General features: G+C 37.6%; 1 protein-coding gene across 1 annotated transcript; it reads right to left on the bottom strand.

The window, feature by feature from the left end:
• Positions 1 to 5,922: 5,922 nt before the first annotated feature.
• LOC111586229 (probable serpin E3) lies at positions 5,923 to 12,156 on the bottom strand. Its single transcript, XM_055007760.1, has 7 exons — positions 11,666 to 12,156; positions 10,422 to 10,529; positions 10,223 to 10,323; positions 10,048 to 10,134; positions 9,334 to 9,417; positions 8,822 to 9,004; positions 5,923 to 8,748 (listed from the first exon to the last, which is right to left on the bottom strand). The coding sequence occupies exons 2-6, from the start codon at positions 10,439 to 10,441 to the stop codon at positions 8,994 to 8,996; spliced, it is 303 nt and encodes a 100-aa protein (XP_054863735.1). The 5' UTR covers positions 10,442 to 10,529; positions 11,666 to 12,156; the 3' UTR covers positions 5,923 to 8,748; positions 8,822 to 8,993.
• Positions 12,157 to 15,043: the final 2,887 nt, after the last annotated feature.

Raw genomic sequence — 15,043 nt, forward strand, 5'->3', positions numbered from 1 at the left:
CAGAGAAGACAGCAGCATCAAAATAACAGTTTACAGGAAACCCACACACACGGACCAGAACCTCCTCTGGACATCAGAACATCCACAGAACACAAACTACCAGTTAGAACACTATTAGAACGGACCAGAACCTCCTCTGGACATCAGAACATCCACAGAACACAAACTACCAGTTAGAACACTATCAGAACGGACCAGAACCTCCTCTGGACATCAGAACACCCACAGAACACAAACTACCAGTTAGAACACTATCAGAATGGACCAGAACCTCCTCTGGACATCAGAACACCCACAGAACACAAACTACCAGTTAGAACACTATTAGAACGGACCAGAACCTCCTCTGGACATCAGAACATCCACAGAACACAAACTACCAGTTAGAACACTATTAGAACGGACCAGAACCTCCTCTGGACATCAGAACATCCACAGAACACAAACTACCAGTTAGAACACTATTAGAACGGACCAGAACCTCCTCTGGACATCAGAACATCCACAGAACACAAACTACCAGTTAGAACACTATTAGAACGGACCAGAACCTCCTCTGGACATCAGAACATCCACAGAACACAAACTACCAGTTAGAACACTATTAGAACAGACCAGCATCATAACCGATGATAAAGACAGACAGGAGGAGGAAAAACACATCAGAACTCACTCACACACTACCAATATCCCATATGGGCCATAAACAAAGGAAAACAACAAGCCAAAAACAAAGAGAAAAAACTAAAACAAACAAAAACAAAACATACACAAAAACCAGACAATAAAAATAAAGGCATAATCAGCATTCCATATATCTGAGGGACAACAGAACCCATACATCCCATAATGAGAAAACACAACATCAACACAGCAGTAGAACCACATAGAAAACTGCAGCAGCTATTAGTCCATCCAAAAGACAAAAAATGCAACATCATATATGAAACTCTGTGTAAATCATGCAATAAAACATACACTGGAGAAACTGGAAGATCATTCAACACAAGAAGAAAGGAACAGCAGGCAGAATAAAGTAAACAGCTGGACGACTCACAAGAAGACAAAAAGAAAAAGCAGATGAAGAAAACAAAAAAATCAGCCATCAGGGACCACTGTAAAAGAAACAAGCACATCATGGACTGGGACAGGGGGAGGATTTAACATCAGAGACCAACAAACACAAACCATGGATTAAGGAGGCCTTAGAGACCAGGAAGTGTTGTAGTTTTCCATTCCATTGTACAGTATACACTGTTGTTTCTCTTCAAAAATGCATTTAAAGCTACTTTCTGCACATTTCTGGTACTTTCTTAGGATACAGAAGTACTATCTCTTGCTAAATAAATAATGTTTACACCTATGCAGTACCTTTAGCAACAATAATAGTGATAATTATTGAGTCCATGTTGGACTTCTATTCACTAACCCTCAGAGCAGAATGAGGCGTGCACGGAGTCACCTGATATCTAGAGTCATCTACCGGTGATGGAGGGTTTAATCAGACACACCTGAAGCCAAATGGCAGAAATATAAGTCCACTGTATTACCATAATCTCATAAACTGATATATATATATATATATATATATATATATATATATATATATATATATATATATATATATATATATATATATATATATATATATATATATATATATATATATATATATATATATATACACACATATATATACATATATATGTATATATATATATATATAAATATATATGTATATGTATATATATACATATATATGTATATATATATATATATATATATATATGTATATGTATATATATATATACATACAAATGTCATCTGTTACCCTGGAAGTGGAACCTACTGGTGATAAAATAAAACAGAATCACAGAAAGCAGGTCTGATGCAGTTCTTCATCCTTTTTACTTTCAGTACAGCCCATGGTCCGTTGTGTTTTATTCAGCATGAGTACAGCTGGGACATGCTGCTTCATCAGAATAATGCATTTTAAACTTCCTGTGGTGGAAAATGACCTGTCATCTGTCAGCAGATCCAGCTTGTCTATACTCATGCTCAAAGTAACTGCAAAGGATTGTGGGTCAGGATGGCCAGAAAAGCATGCTGGGATACTTCCCAATCCAAACAGAGGGACATCCAGGTATTCTTTGACATTCCATCTACTGGCTCATCTTTCTCTGGCTGCTGGACAGTTTGGTAGTGAGGATACTGGAATGCAGATGAGTCGTCGTCTACATATTAGGAGTCTCATTTAGCGTGTAGGAAGTTAGAGCTGCAGGTTACTGATTTATTCATTTTGTACTCATTTACTTTGTCAAAGCTTGTAGAAGTTTTGACCTTTCTCCAACTAGAACATGCAACTAAATCTGAGCAGGGAGAGAAACAGTGGTGGTCACGTGGACCTAATATTTTCAACATCTTTTCATCATCCAACTTAGTGTGAATCTTTTACCTCAAAGCCCTGCAGCAGGACGTCAAACTGATTCTAGTCCAGGTTCCACATTCAGCCCAGTCTGATCTCCAGTAAAACCACAGCATAATAACCTATAAATAACCACAACTCCTAATTATTCCATTTGTTTTAGTGCAAAAAGCACATTTTGAAAATGTTCACATTTGAGGAATTATCTTTTGACAAAACATTATGAACAACAAGAAATGTTTTCAGAAAATAGGTTAAATTTCAACAGTTTTATGCCTCAGTTCATCATTTCCACATGACAACTTCCAGAGTGTCTACAAAGGAACACAACATTCAGTCATTTAGTAACTGAACAATCTGGTATTTAACTCTATGATCAAAACAACTTGTCATGATGTAGAAACTATTACAAATTTACAATCTGCAGTTAATGTCTTCTCTGGAACTTTTACACTGCATGCTGTGACCTCTGACCTCTTCATCATTCTACTAACAAGTCAGGACTCTGGGATTAAATCTGGGAAAAGTCATGTTGTTGATGGACCAATAGATGGCAGCAGAGACTCAGACACAAATCTCTGTCCCTGCAACCTATCAATAATCAATAATAACACTGATACATTATCAGCCAATCATATTTTGGTCATTTTGTACATATTTCTGGTAGTTTTAGCTCATATTTTGGTCATTTTGGTCATATTTATGGCAGTTTCATCTCATATTTTGGTCATTTTGTTCATATTTCTGGTAGTTTTAGCTCATATTTTGGTCATTTTGTTCATATTTATGGTAGTTTCATCTCATATTTTGGTCATTTTATTCATATTTCTGGTAGTTTTTTTTGTCATATGTTGGTCATATTATATATATATATGTATTTCTGGTAGTTTTATCTGTGTGTGTGTGTGTGTGTGTGTGTGTGTGTGTGTGTGTGTGTGTGTGTGTGTGTGTGTGTGTGTGTGTGTGTGTGTGTGTGTGTGTGTGTGTGTGTGTGTGTGTGTGTGTGTTTATACATATATGAAGAAATGTGTAAATTGAATGGAAAGTCCAGTGGGAGTCTGAGTGTCACCAAGTCAGAGTTTATGTCTCAACTGCGGACGTTAGAGAAGACAGGCGGAGACAGTCTTAGTGGGCGGAGCTAAACTACCTGAAACCTGTGTTTCATTCGTTATAGATCTCATTCCGTCATTCTGAAATCAGTTTATTTCTCCCCCTCTTCTCTGTAACTATTTAGTTTAGAATTCTTTGCCTCTCCTGACAACTTTTGATAGAACAGCAGAAAAATACCTTCAATTATTACAATATCACTGTGATTCTCCACTGTGTATTATGCAGAATTGTAATATGATAGCAATTTATTTGTGTTGTGTTCATTATTGATGCCTTTAACCCTTCCATGCATAGAGGTCATGACAGTGTGCAGCTCTTCTAAAGCTGTTTTCTAGTATGTGCATAAGTTTTGATGGCATAGTTGGACATCAGCCACTACAGCGGATCCTATTGCATCATTTCTTCCACTGCCAGTGATTGGCTAGCCATTGCAAATTCTTTAAAAAAAGAGTCAAACCAAGATGGCCGGCAGGCAGCCAGAAACACCAAGTAGCTCATTTTCTTTTGTTCAAACCTTCTATAAAAAAGAGACCTTTGCAGGAAAGAAAAATATGGTGACATCGAGGAACATCTAAGGAGTCATGCAATTGCAAAATTTTCCAAGTATTGATGTTATATTGGGAGGCAATTATGATTAATCTCATGTCCACTAAAGTGCACATCATGCATCACCAGCTATATTTCAACTACAATTCAATGACCACAATTAGGCTATTACTGCTGCTGTTCTTGAAAATATGTCATCTGAGAGACTTGGGAATCTATACAGGAGAGTGAATCCCTCAATGCTGTTTGAATTATTTATGCATCAATTATTTTATTTTATAGTTCACATCACATTTCACAGTTCAATACACTGTATATCATTTTATCCATTTGTTTGTTAAATCCATATTTCTAGAGCAAAATGCATGGTGGCCATGTCAGTGGACATGTAAATATATTTTTTAGAAAAATGGGTTGAAATAAAATAAAGTACAAACCTTGTTTTTCATGCCTAAAGATGAATAAAAACAATTGGGGGAAAACAAAATCCTGACTGAGGTTATCATAATTCATGCATGAATGGGTTAAGGCGACATACCAAACAGTGACGTTTTGATTCCTTTTTGGACAATATACTAACATACATGAATTATTGACACACAAACTTACAAATTCTCAAAATACAAGCTCCTCAACTCTGTTCTTGGTTACAGTGATTCATTAGATGTACTTCTATTTTTCTTAAATTACCATGTTTTCATAGCATCATCAAAATTTAACTGAGTTTTTTTTTTTTTCACAATGTGATTTCAACATCATCAAAAAATAACCTGTGCTTATTCTAGTGATCTTTTTTGGTAATATGTTTCTTGACTACCACCCATTTGTGTTTCTATCTGCCTTCATCTTTGCAGACGGTGCCAACATGATTGACAACAGATGAGATTTTTCTTAATTATTCATTCGTAAGAACTTCAAATTTGTTATTTTTAACTGCTCTAAGCCTCAAGCAGAGAAAGCATAAACCTCCTCTTTGGTATTATCTGACCACGACATCATGACGATTTACTCTAATGAAGCTGGTCGAGTTTTGAGGAAAACACTTTAAATGAACAAGTCAAGTATATTCTAACCACCTGGAGCCTGATGTGCATCAAGAAACATGATGTTCCTTGATGCACATCAGGTGCTGCTGATCTGATCTGACCTGACGTTCAGCCACAGCATCAGTGTCTGATGAAGATAGGACAGCAGATCAGTCCTGTCTAACATCCTACTTCTGTTTCCTCTCACCTGAATCTTCCAACAAACTCCCCGACGTTCCTCCATCTGACGAGCAAAGTCCGTTCAAAAAGTTCACACTTAGTGCCAAAAATATTCATTCAAAGATGAAGAAACCATGAAAAGATCGATAAAACCAGGTGAAGGTTAAATAAAGTGGAGCTCTGTGGCCTGTGTGTTGGTGGTTTGATCCCGTCAGGTGTGTCTGAGTGGAACGTACCACCTGCTCAGGTCAGCGGGGGGAACACAGAGATACAAAAGTTAAAAATCCTGGCTCTAAGCCTTAATAAAGTTTAGAGTGGACTTCACAGTTTATGTCACATGAGTGCATCTACATTAGCATAACATTTAATTTAATGTAGATGAGTTTTACTGCTCCAATCACAGACTGACCTGCTGCTGACATCACCTGTTCACCTGGAGCTCACCTGTTCACCCGACAGCAGCAACAAACTGGAGAAGAACTGAGTGCTCTCGATCATGGATCAAATAATAATTCAGTGGAATCTTTACTGCAGTAACACATTTTCTTCACCATCATATTACCTGAAAACTAAAAGACTCTCCTCAGTGAAGCAGCTCCTGGTTTATAAATCAAAACGCTGGAAAACACAGAGAAATACTAAAAGATCATTTTATTAAAACCAACAGAAGCTGGAAGAGGATTTTTTTTTTAAAAAGGCTTTTGTTGCATAAATTCTGCAGCTTCCTGTTGTTGTTGTGGGAACAAGGTTTGACAAAATCGGACTTTCTGAGTGTAAACTGACTCAACGAAACCTGAACTCCAGTCAGAGAGAACAGGTTCCATTAGATTAGATTCTTTATTGTCAGTGGAAAAACAAACATTTTTAGTGCCCAAAACACCACGACAACACGAGTAAACTTGTTTTATGACCTAACAAGGACAAAAACACACACAAAAAAACTCTTACATTTCACTTTCTTTCAGATTCTGTGCTGTTTAGAATCAAAATGAAAATAGAAAATAAAAATCTGTTTCAGTCCAATATTTTACTAAAACATTTCACAAATACTCCAAACACTGATAAGAACATTTCATATAAATCATCCATGCAAAAACCTCCAATCTCCAATTATTCTTTATAAATTTATACATTTTTACTGATATATTTGAAAAATATCAAAAAAAGGAAAACATACAGTAGAATTTTTTTTTAAATAAGTAAAAAACAAAACACATTTTCACATCTGAGCTCAGAAACTAAAATCATAGTATTTTAAACATAAATCTCACGTTTAGGTCGGATATTGTCCATTTATAAAGGAAACAGAAAAGTGGGAAATATAAAATAGAAATAATTTTAAAGACGTGATAAAAAGCCCTCATTTCACACACGTACACACTTATAACGACCAGAATTATCACCAGAAGGACTCAATTATCAGCCAGAAACGTTAAAAACAGAAAGAATTCATTAGTTTTCTTTCCATCAGAGAAAATTAAGCATATTTAGGCTTCAAGTCTTGTGAAATTATGTTTAGTGTACACATTACTGCTCTCTGGCGGACACAGGCGGTAACGACACTATTATTATTATTATTTGAGGCAAAGCTGGCGACATTACAGATGAGCAGCACTTCCTGTTTCAACGTAAAACTATAGTAATGCTCTTAGGCTAAAACGTGGTTTTGTGAGACTCAGAAGAATCTGCAGTATGAACCAAAATCTATTTCAGGACCACTAGCTTATCGACTCCCTCAAATTGTGTTTGTTGTCACTATACGTTCAAAAATAAACACGTTATAGCTAATGTACAAATGCATTCGTTACCGGAAGTGTTAGCCGAGCTAGCGGAAGTGCTAACGAGGGTTTGCTATGACACGGACTAATACCCTAACACACGTAGTTCTAAAATCAATTCTCTCCAAGACACAGAGCTCTAGCTCCGTTTCCTGTCCCAGGTCTAATGTTTCAGCCTGATATCGTGATCAGCACCTTTTAAAGAGACGCTGCTGGTAGCGCTGGAGTTAGCTTGTCACTAGCTTCTGATTAGCTGCTAGCTCGCTAACGCTGCCATCACGGAGATGCAGCTATAGATTGTCATTGGCTACATTGTGGATTCATTTCCTGTTTGGACGTGACTCAGACTACAACAAAAGTAATCGGAGCAAGTGGAGAGGCTAGCTGTCGTTAAATACGACTTGGTTTACACCAGAGATCCTTCTGAATCGACCAAAATCGCTTAGTAATACGTTTGACATAAAATGTACAATAAAGAAAGATGCTTTTACGTTGAAGATGAACAGGAAGTGCTGCTCACCTGTAATGTCGCCAGCTATACAGTTAATAATAATGTCGTGTCGTTACCGCCTGTGTCCACAAGAGGTCAGTAGCGCCCCCTCCTGTGACACGATCTTACATGAGAGCGATTAGATGACAGCAGAGACTCAGACACAAATCTCTGTCCCTGCAACCGATCAATAATCAATAACAACACTGATACATTATCAACCAATCATATTTTGGTCATTTTGTACATGTTTCTGGTAGTTTTATCTCATATTTTGGTCATATTCACAGGACTCACCTGTTTTGAGAAAATCTCCACAACTTCTTGCACTGCTGGCATTTTCACCACTTTTACAATTACATGTATTCCACAAGCCACTTTATGCTGATGTCACTTATAGTGTAGTAATACTGTATTTATTCATTTTTCATTCTTGTATATATTATTGTTATTATAATTATTATCTTTACTGTAGTAAACTGTAGTTAGTGCTGCTCTGAAAGATTTTTGCTGCTCTAACACTGGAAATTTCCCCTAACCTGGGGAGTAATAAAGGACTGTTGTATATCTATGTGCAAGAACTGATACCTCATCTTCCTGTATATAGTCTTCTACATGGTATTTAAAAAAGTCTGTGCATATATCCCTCTGGGCTGGAAACTGATTATAGTTTACTGCTATGGTGTATGGCTCTGGCATTAAATATACTACATATATAGCTGGTGGTAAATTCAAAAATATGTAGACGAGCAAATCAAGTATAGTGAGGGTGATGCAGAGTAGATTGATGGAAATGGGCAGCTGGAAGCAGTGGGCTGGAGGAAGGTCAGCAGCAGCATCCCACAGATGGAGATTAGGCCAGTTGGTGGGAGAACCACCACAGATCTGAAGCATCCAGCTCTGGGATCAGGGACACTCGGAGAAAGGACACAGGGAGAAACAGAGTGAGTGTAATGCAATAATGGAACATATATTTATGGTATACCATTGTATATAATGCTAGATAGAGAAGGGCTCAGTGCATCCAGAGAGGTCCTCCAGCAGCCTAGGCCTATAGCAGCAGAACTAGGGGCAGAACAAAGGGACGTCCAAGAGGGGAAGTCAGTTGTGCAAATGAAGACACCAGCTCACCCCGTCAGGGTCCCCCAGTCGTCCCCCATCGTCACCTTCATCAGTAACACCTGACAGGAAAACCTTCATCTTCATCAATTATACCTGACAGGAAACCTTCATCGTCACCTTCATCAGTTACACCGGACAGGAAAACCTTCATCATCATCAGTTACACCTGACAGGAAAACCTTCTTCTTTATCTTCATCAGTTACAGAGTTAGGGTTCTTCAACAGGTCCTCCATCAGCAGGTCAGTTCTGTTTCAGGTCATCAGATGAAGCTCTGGGAAACGTTGCATCAATGTAGAAAAGTTTCCTGGATGTTTTTTTATTTCACCACTGAACATGAATCACAGAACAGAAACAGATTATTTATTAATTTCATTTTTAAACTTCTGAGAGAGAAGGTCCAACAGGAGTAATTCACACACGTGTTCCAAAGCTTCTGTTCACAAAAACCCTCCAGGAGCTCAAGGATAGGTCACCTGTTGATGCTCAGCTCAAACCTGTCTGCTCCACTGAGTATTTCTGTAGTGTCTGATCAGTGCAACTCATTCAAAGATCTATTTATTTTCATACTAAAACTAAAATGTCAAACAGCATACCCTGACTAGGGTGCTTTTCTAGACTAAAACATTGAAAACATCTGTATGATGTGAAGACAATACCTGTGTGAACCTGTTGCAGTAGAAATAAGAACGGCCGATCTGCTTTGAAAACTGGAGCTCGGGATCTTTTGAGGAGGACCATCCCTGCAGGGATAGAAAATCATGTTTTAGAAACTTTAGACAGTTGGTTTGTTCTGTTCTATTAACCCTCGTGTCGTCCTGCGGCTCAAAATTGACCCGTTTTAAATTTTGAAAATGTGGGAAAAAAATATTTTCACAGTGAAACTTCTGATGTCCACATTTTCAACATTTTGGGGAAATTGTTGAACCTTTTTTTGGTGGAAAAAAAAATGTTAAAATGTTTCTCAACAACATTCATAAAAAAATCAACCAAAATCCAGCGAATTTCACTGGATTTTGGTTGATTTTTTTGTGAATGTACTTAAAGACAATAGTAGAAGTTTTACTGATATATATATAATCACTTTAGATAGATTTTTTTGGAATATTTTTACTCATTTCTTGAAAATATCTACAAGAATTTTCTTGCCAAATTGGGGATTATTTTAAAATAAAACTTTTAAGGGAAACTTCTAAGGAATTATTGGAGTTTTCTTCTGAAGCTTTTGCAAATTTTCAGAAATTTGGGGAATTTTTTTGCTGAATTTTTGGATCTTTTTTCAGACAAGGAAACAATATTTTTTGGTGCCCGTAAATGAGGACAACAGTAGGATTAATGTCTATTTGTTATATTAATATCTATCATATTATCACCAGTAGCAGCAGCTGCTTTGGTCCCGTCCTCCGTGACTTCTATCCTGACTTCATGGAAGGCATCAGACACATAGAGACCCTCCTCCACTTCAGAAGGAACAAACTGTCAGATACCTGAAGAACCTGGGATTAAACCTGAAGGACATCCTGGATGTTTATGAACTGATGGACTGACCTGAGATCCCGGTGAAGTCGGCTGCTGTGGGGTTGAAGGCGTCGCTGATGCCCATAGCGGGGAGCACCGACCTCAGGTGGAACTTGTTCTGCATTCTGAATCTGGAAACACCAGAAGAAGATCCATGTTTATGAACCAAGCCTCATGAAGAGTCTGCAAGTCCTGAACCAGTCTCTAATCCTGAAGCATTGTTCTCTACCTTGGGAGGAAGATGTCCATCCTGGTTCTGCGCAGGCCGGTGTCCCAGGACGCTAGGTGGCGCTGTGTGAGCTGAGCCTCCAGGGAGGACAGTAGCGTCTTCCTCTCGCTGGGTAGAACCATTTTTTTTAATATATATGTATATGTGTATATATATATATATAATATATATATATATATATATATATATATATATATATATATATATATATATATATATATATATATATATATATATATATATATATATATCAAAACATGATTACAGTGAAACAGCTTTGAAAGAAGTCAAAAGTCACACTGTTTTCCTGTTCAGTCCCTTCAAATTTATTCATTTTTCTGTTTTATTTTTGGTTATGTGATCATTTTGCATTTCTTTATGGTCATTTTGTGTCTCTTTGCAGTCATTTTTGTGTGTTTTTGTTCAAATTTTTTGTTTCTGTGATTATTTTGTGTCTTTTTGTGGTCATTTGGTCAACACTCAGGCTTCATTAGCTATAGCACATTAGATCTAACAGTACAATTGATGATAAGCATTAGCTCTAATACGTTACTGTAAAAAATTAGCTGTCATACATTAGTTGTAGTGTAATATATGCAATACATTAGTTGCAGTACAATAGATGCAAACAATGAGCTCTTATATATTTAAACTATTGCAGTAAAAGATGAATATTAGAGCTAAAATGCTGCAGTAAAAGAAGAATATTAGAGGAAAAATACTGCAGTAAAAGATAAATAATATGTGTGTGTGTGTGTGTGTGTGTGTGTGTGTGTGTGTGTGTGTGTGTGAGACACTAAACCACAGAAACATAACCTGTAGTTACTGTGCGTAGAACACAGCTGTGTTTACTCGCACTAAGCTCCACTCTCCTTACTGAGCATTTAAAGGTTTGGAAGATCCTCCATGATGGCGGAGGGGACTGATTTCCAGGTCACAGTAGCAAAGAGCACTCAAGGAGTAAGTATAAGTTGGATGCTTAGAAGCGCTATTGTTAAATATAGCAACTTTTATTATTTTCGAGCAGCTGTTTGCCACATGCAGCCCTAAACTGTAACAGCTCTCCAATAGAAACACTTCTTGGTGAACAGTTTTATGACCAGGAAAACAATTTGGACTACAATGTACTCTTCATATATGTTTATATTCATGGAAACAAAACCATTGCTCACTTGTTGAACATTGAATGCAGTGGACACACACCATCAGAGTCAAATGGTTTGGACAAAAAGGAAGTCTCTTACTACTAAATCAAGACATCAAACTTGCGGAAGATCACGGTGGAGACCTCAAAGTTTCGCTCCAGCCATCCATTTGTAGCCTGAAGTCCTGCGAGAGGTTGGACATGTCGGCCCACTTCCTCATCTTAGAGAAGAACTGGATCAGACTGAGACAAGGACATGTTAGGATTTATTTTTTTAAGGCACTGCTAGCTGAACACTGAACTTGATGTCACATATGAGTAATACAATATTGATATTTGTAATGTATAAAACAGTGTTATGGTCACTTTAAGAAGTACCTGCGCAAGGTATTATGGGATGCCTGTTACCCCATGTTTGGCAGTCTGGTCTGGCAGTTCAGAAGTAAACACATTGAAAGACACCACTCTCGTTTCGCCTCATTATATTTTATGTCTATATAAGATATACAGACATTACAATATTAATAACCATTTGTTGTGTAATTAATGTATGAGTTGTGTTGACCTGAATAGAGAGAGAGCATTAACCCAGGCTCTGAAGGGTTAAATACATGATGGATACACACAGGTCAGGCTGGAAAGCTACAGCTGCGCGCACACACACACACACACACACACACACACACACACACACACACACACACACACACCAGTACAAAGAGTGTTTTCACACACACAGCACATTCCTATGTCCTTATAATAAAACAACTAATTTTACTGAAACCGCTAAACTCAAGGTTGTTTAAGAGCGGAAACCATAATAATCCTCCCTATGAGACACCACCAGCAGCTGCATCACATCTCAGTTAACAGAGGAATAAGACTGACAGGTAGAGAGAGGGAAGAGGGTTCTAGGAGGTTCTTTTACAGGATGGTTCCTGGAGATTGGATGAATCGTGTGCCAGAGATATGGACGTATCTGTGCACCAACCAATGGGAGAGCTAAGTCTACACCACGGTTATCCCCACCTTTAGCCAATCACTGTTCAATATTTGAATGATATGTTTGTGTTCAATAACCAATCACATTTCACAATACGGTATAAAATGTTCTGTTCATATCAGACTTTGTCATTTTCTGGGAGGCTGTTCCAGACAGAAAAGGTCCTTGATCAAGATTCTTTTGAGACACTGATGGCAGAAAATAAACAGCTTAATTGGAGAGAAGTAGTTTGTTTTCTATCTCAAAAAACGAACCTGCTCAACAGACACGTGTCAAAAAGCATTCACACAAAGCAACTAACTTTCCACTGTAAAATAATAAAAACAAGGGTTTTCTTGCAGTGAGAATTGTTTTACACCATCCAGAGGTTTGAGCAGGCACCAAAGGAAAATAATAACAGAACTTAGTATGAAATCCGTTTTCACATTTTGGGTTCCAAGTACTCAAGCATTATTGATGTGTCTGTTACTGAATAGTGAGAAAAAACAGAAAAATACTCAGATTTTTGTCAGATAAATTCACTCTACAGCATTTTATCAGTCATGCTCACTGCTGTGTGTGGTCAAACATCCATTTTAAGATAAGAAAAACTCAGCAGTAGGTTTAAGAATGAAACTAGCCCAGATGTTAAAGAACGACAAGTCTAAAAAAGAACAGGAAAACATTTTCAGTTCAGTGGCTGAACTAAATAGTCTGATACCAAGTCGAAGAAGTCATCTTGATGGTGTGGTTGCATTTTTGTTAAAATCGAAGATAAACTTTGCAAAAAACTTTTTAATATCACAACTCAACAACCACCTTGGCAGAGCATCTAAAGACAGCAGGTTAAACGCATTCGTTTTCTAATCCTGGATCATTCTTGTGTTGGAATCACCAGTTCACGTATTTCTGTTTTCAGAAATCATAGGAATAAGGGGCTGCTCTGTTGTTATCATCATATCACAATATCTCATTCAGAGTGCAGTTATTTCTTCTGTTACTGATCTACATCACCATGTAACACAAAACGCCTGCCTGGTGGCTAGTTTGGCCTCAAACAAAGAATGAGCAGCTTCTTCTGATGCTGCTACATCCCAATACTCATGTTAAAATAATGTGTTTTTTGAAAATGAATACTTGTAAACATTCTACTCGACCCACAAAATCAATTCGGAACCTCTAAATGTGTACACTATGGGCTCTCTGAGAAATGTTTATAACCTGAGGTAGCTCTGTGACACAGACAAAGAGGAGATATAAAAACAGGTCTACTGTGCTTGTTCACCGGCTCCTGTTTAAAATAACTCACTGAACAACTGCTGACATTTTTCAACTCACTTTGGCAAAGCCTGAGTTTGCAAACACATAGTTCATGATCCAGTAGTTTGAAGGATTACACAGCTTTAAAAGAATAAAAGACATTTAACCAGAATCCATTAGTTATTTAAAATAGTTGAGTGTTTTTATGCATTGGGCCGTATTCAGAGGCAGGTTTTACTGGATTATTGTCCTGCAGAGGCGCCAGCGTCTGACCTGAGTTTGGACGAGTGAAGGATCCTCCCTCCATCAGTCCTTTACCCACTGTGGGAGTGGAGCCCTTCCTGCAGGCTGCATCCAGCCAACAGGCCAGCCAGTGCACCACCTCCCCCTGCAGAGACACACAAAGTGAACCATGTTAGCAAACAGCGGCGGCACCATCGTTCTGCTGATATAGAAAGCTTGATGACCGCTGGTCCGCTTCAAGCAATTTAAACAGAAGCATGAAAGGTTATGCACCACAATTACACATGTACACACACTTAGCTAAAACCTCTGCAAAACTTTAACAGCACAAATCACAAGTGGTTGTTTTGACAGTGAGTCTGTTGATTGCCCCAGTGAGACATAATTGCACAGCATTTTAGCTGAGGTACTGAGAATTACATTTTTAGAAATAAAAGTCAATTAAAAAAAAGCACACAAGACAACTGCATTTGGTCTTCTAACTCATTTTCAAACATAATACCTACACAAAACAGCTGACAGCAACAGCAAATTGGGTTTGAATTATTCTGACAATTATTTCATCTAATGCATCACTTTTTAAGAAAAAAGTCAAATGTGTGTATTTTCAGTTTTTTTATGTCACTGTAAGAAAGCATTTATGTCCACTTTATGATTTTAGATCCTGCATTTAGGTTTTCAATCTCATTTTCTCCTTCCTCTGTACGTTTTTGACATCATAGTAATTCTAATTATTATTATTTCCCACCTAACACATTTTGTAACGCACAGAAATGTGACACAACCAGGTTGTTGTTGTTGCTATTACAAATTCAATATATTCAGGTGTGTGGCCTGTTCAATCTGGCATCCCGTATTTTTTTTTTTTAACCAATTTTCTGTCAAGCGATTAACAGAATGATCAACTACTCATCTGGACAATAATCTGAATATTAGACAATAAAAAAAATAATAGTAGCAGCAGGCTGCACAGTAGCTTGGTGGTTAGCTCCG

This window comes from Amphiprion ocellaris, chromosome 3 (assembly GCF_022539595.1).
Source record: "Amphiprion ocellaris isolate individual 3 ecotype Okinawa chromosome 3, ASM2253959v1, whole genome shotgun sequence".
In the NCBI taxonomy this organism is placed as follows: Eukaryota; Metazoa; Chordata; class Actinopteri; family Pomacentridae; genus Amphiprion; species Amphiprion ocellaris.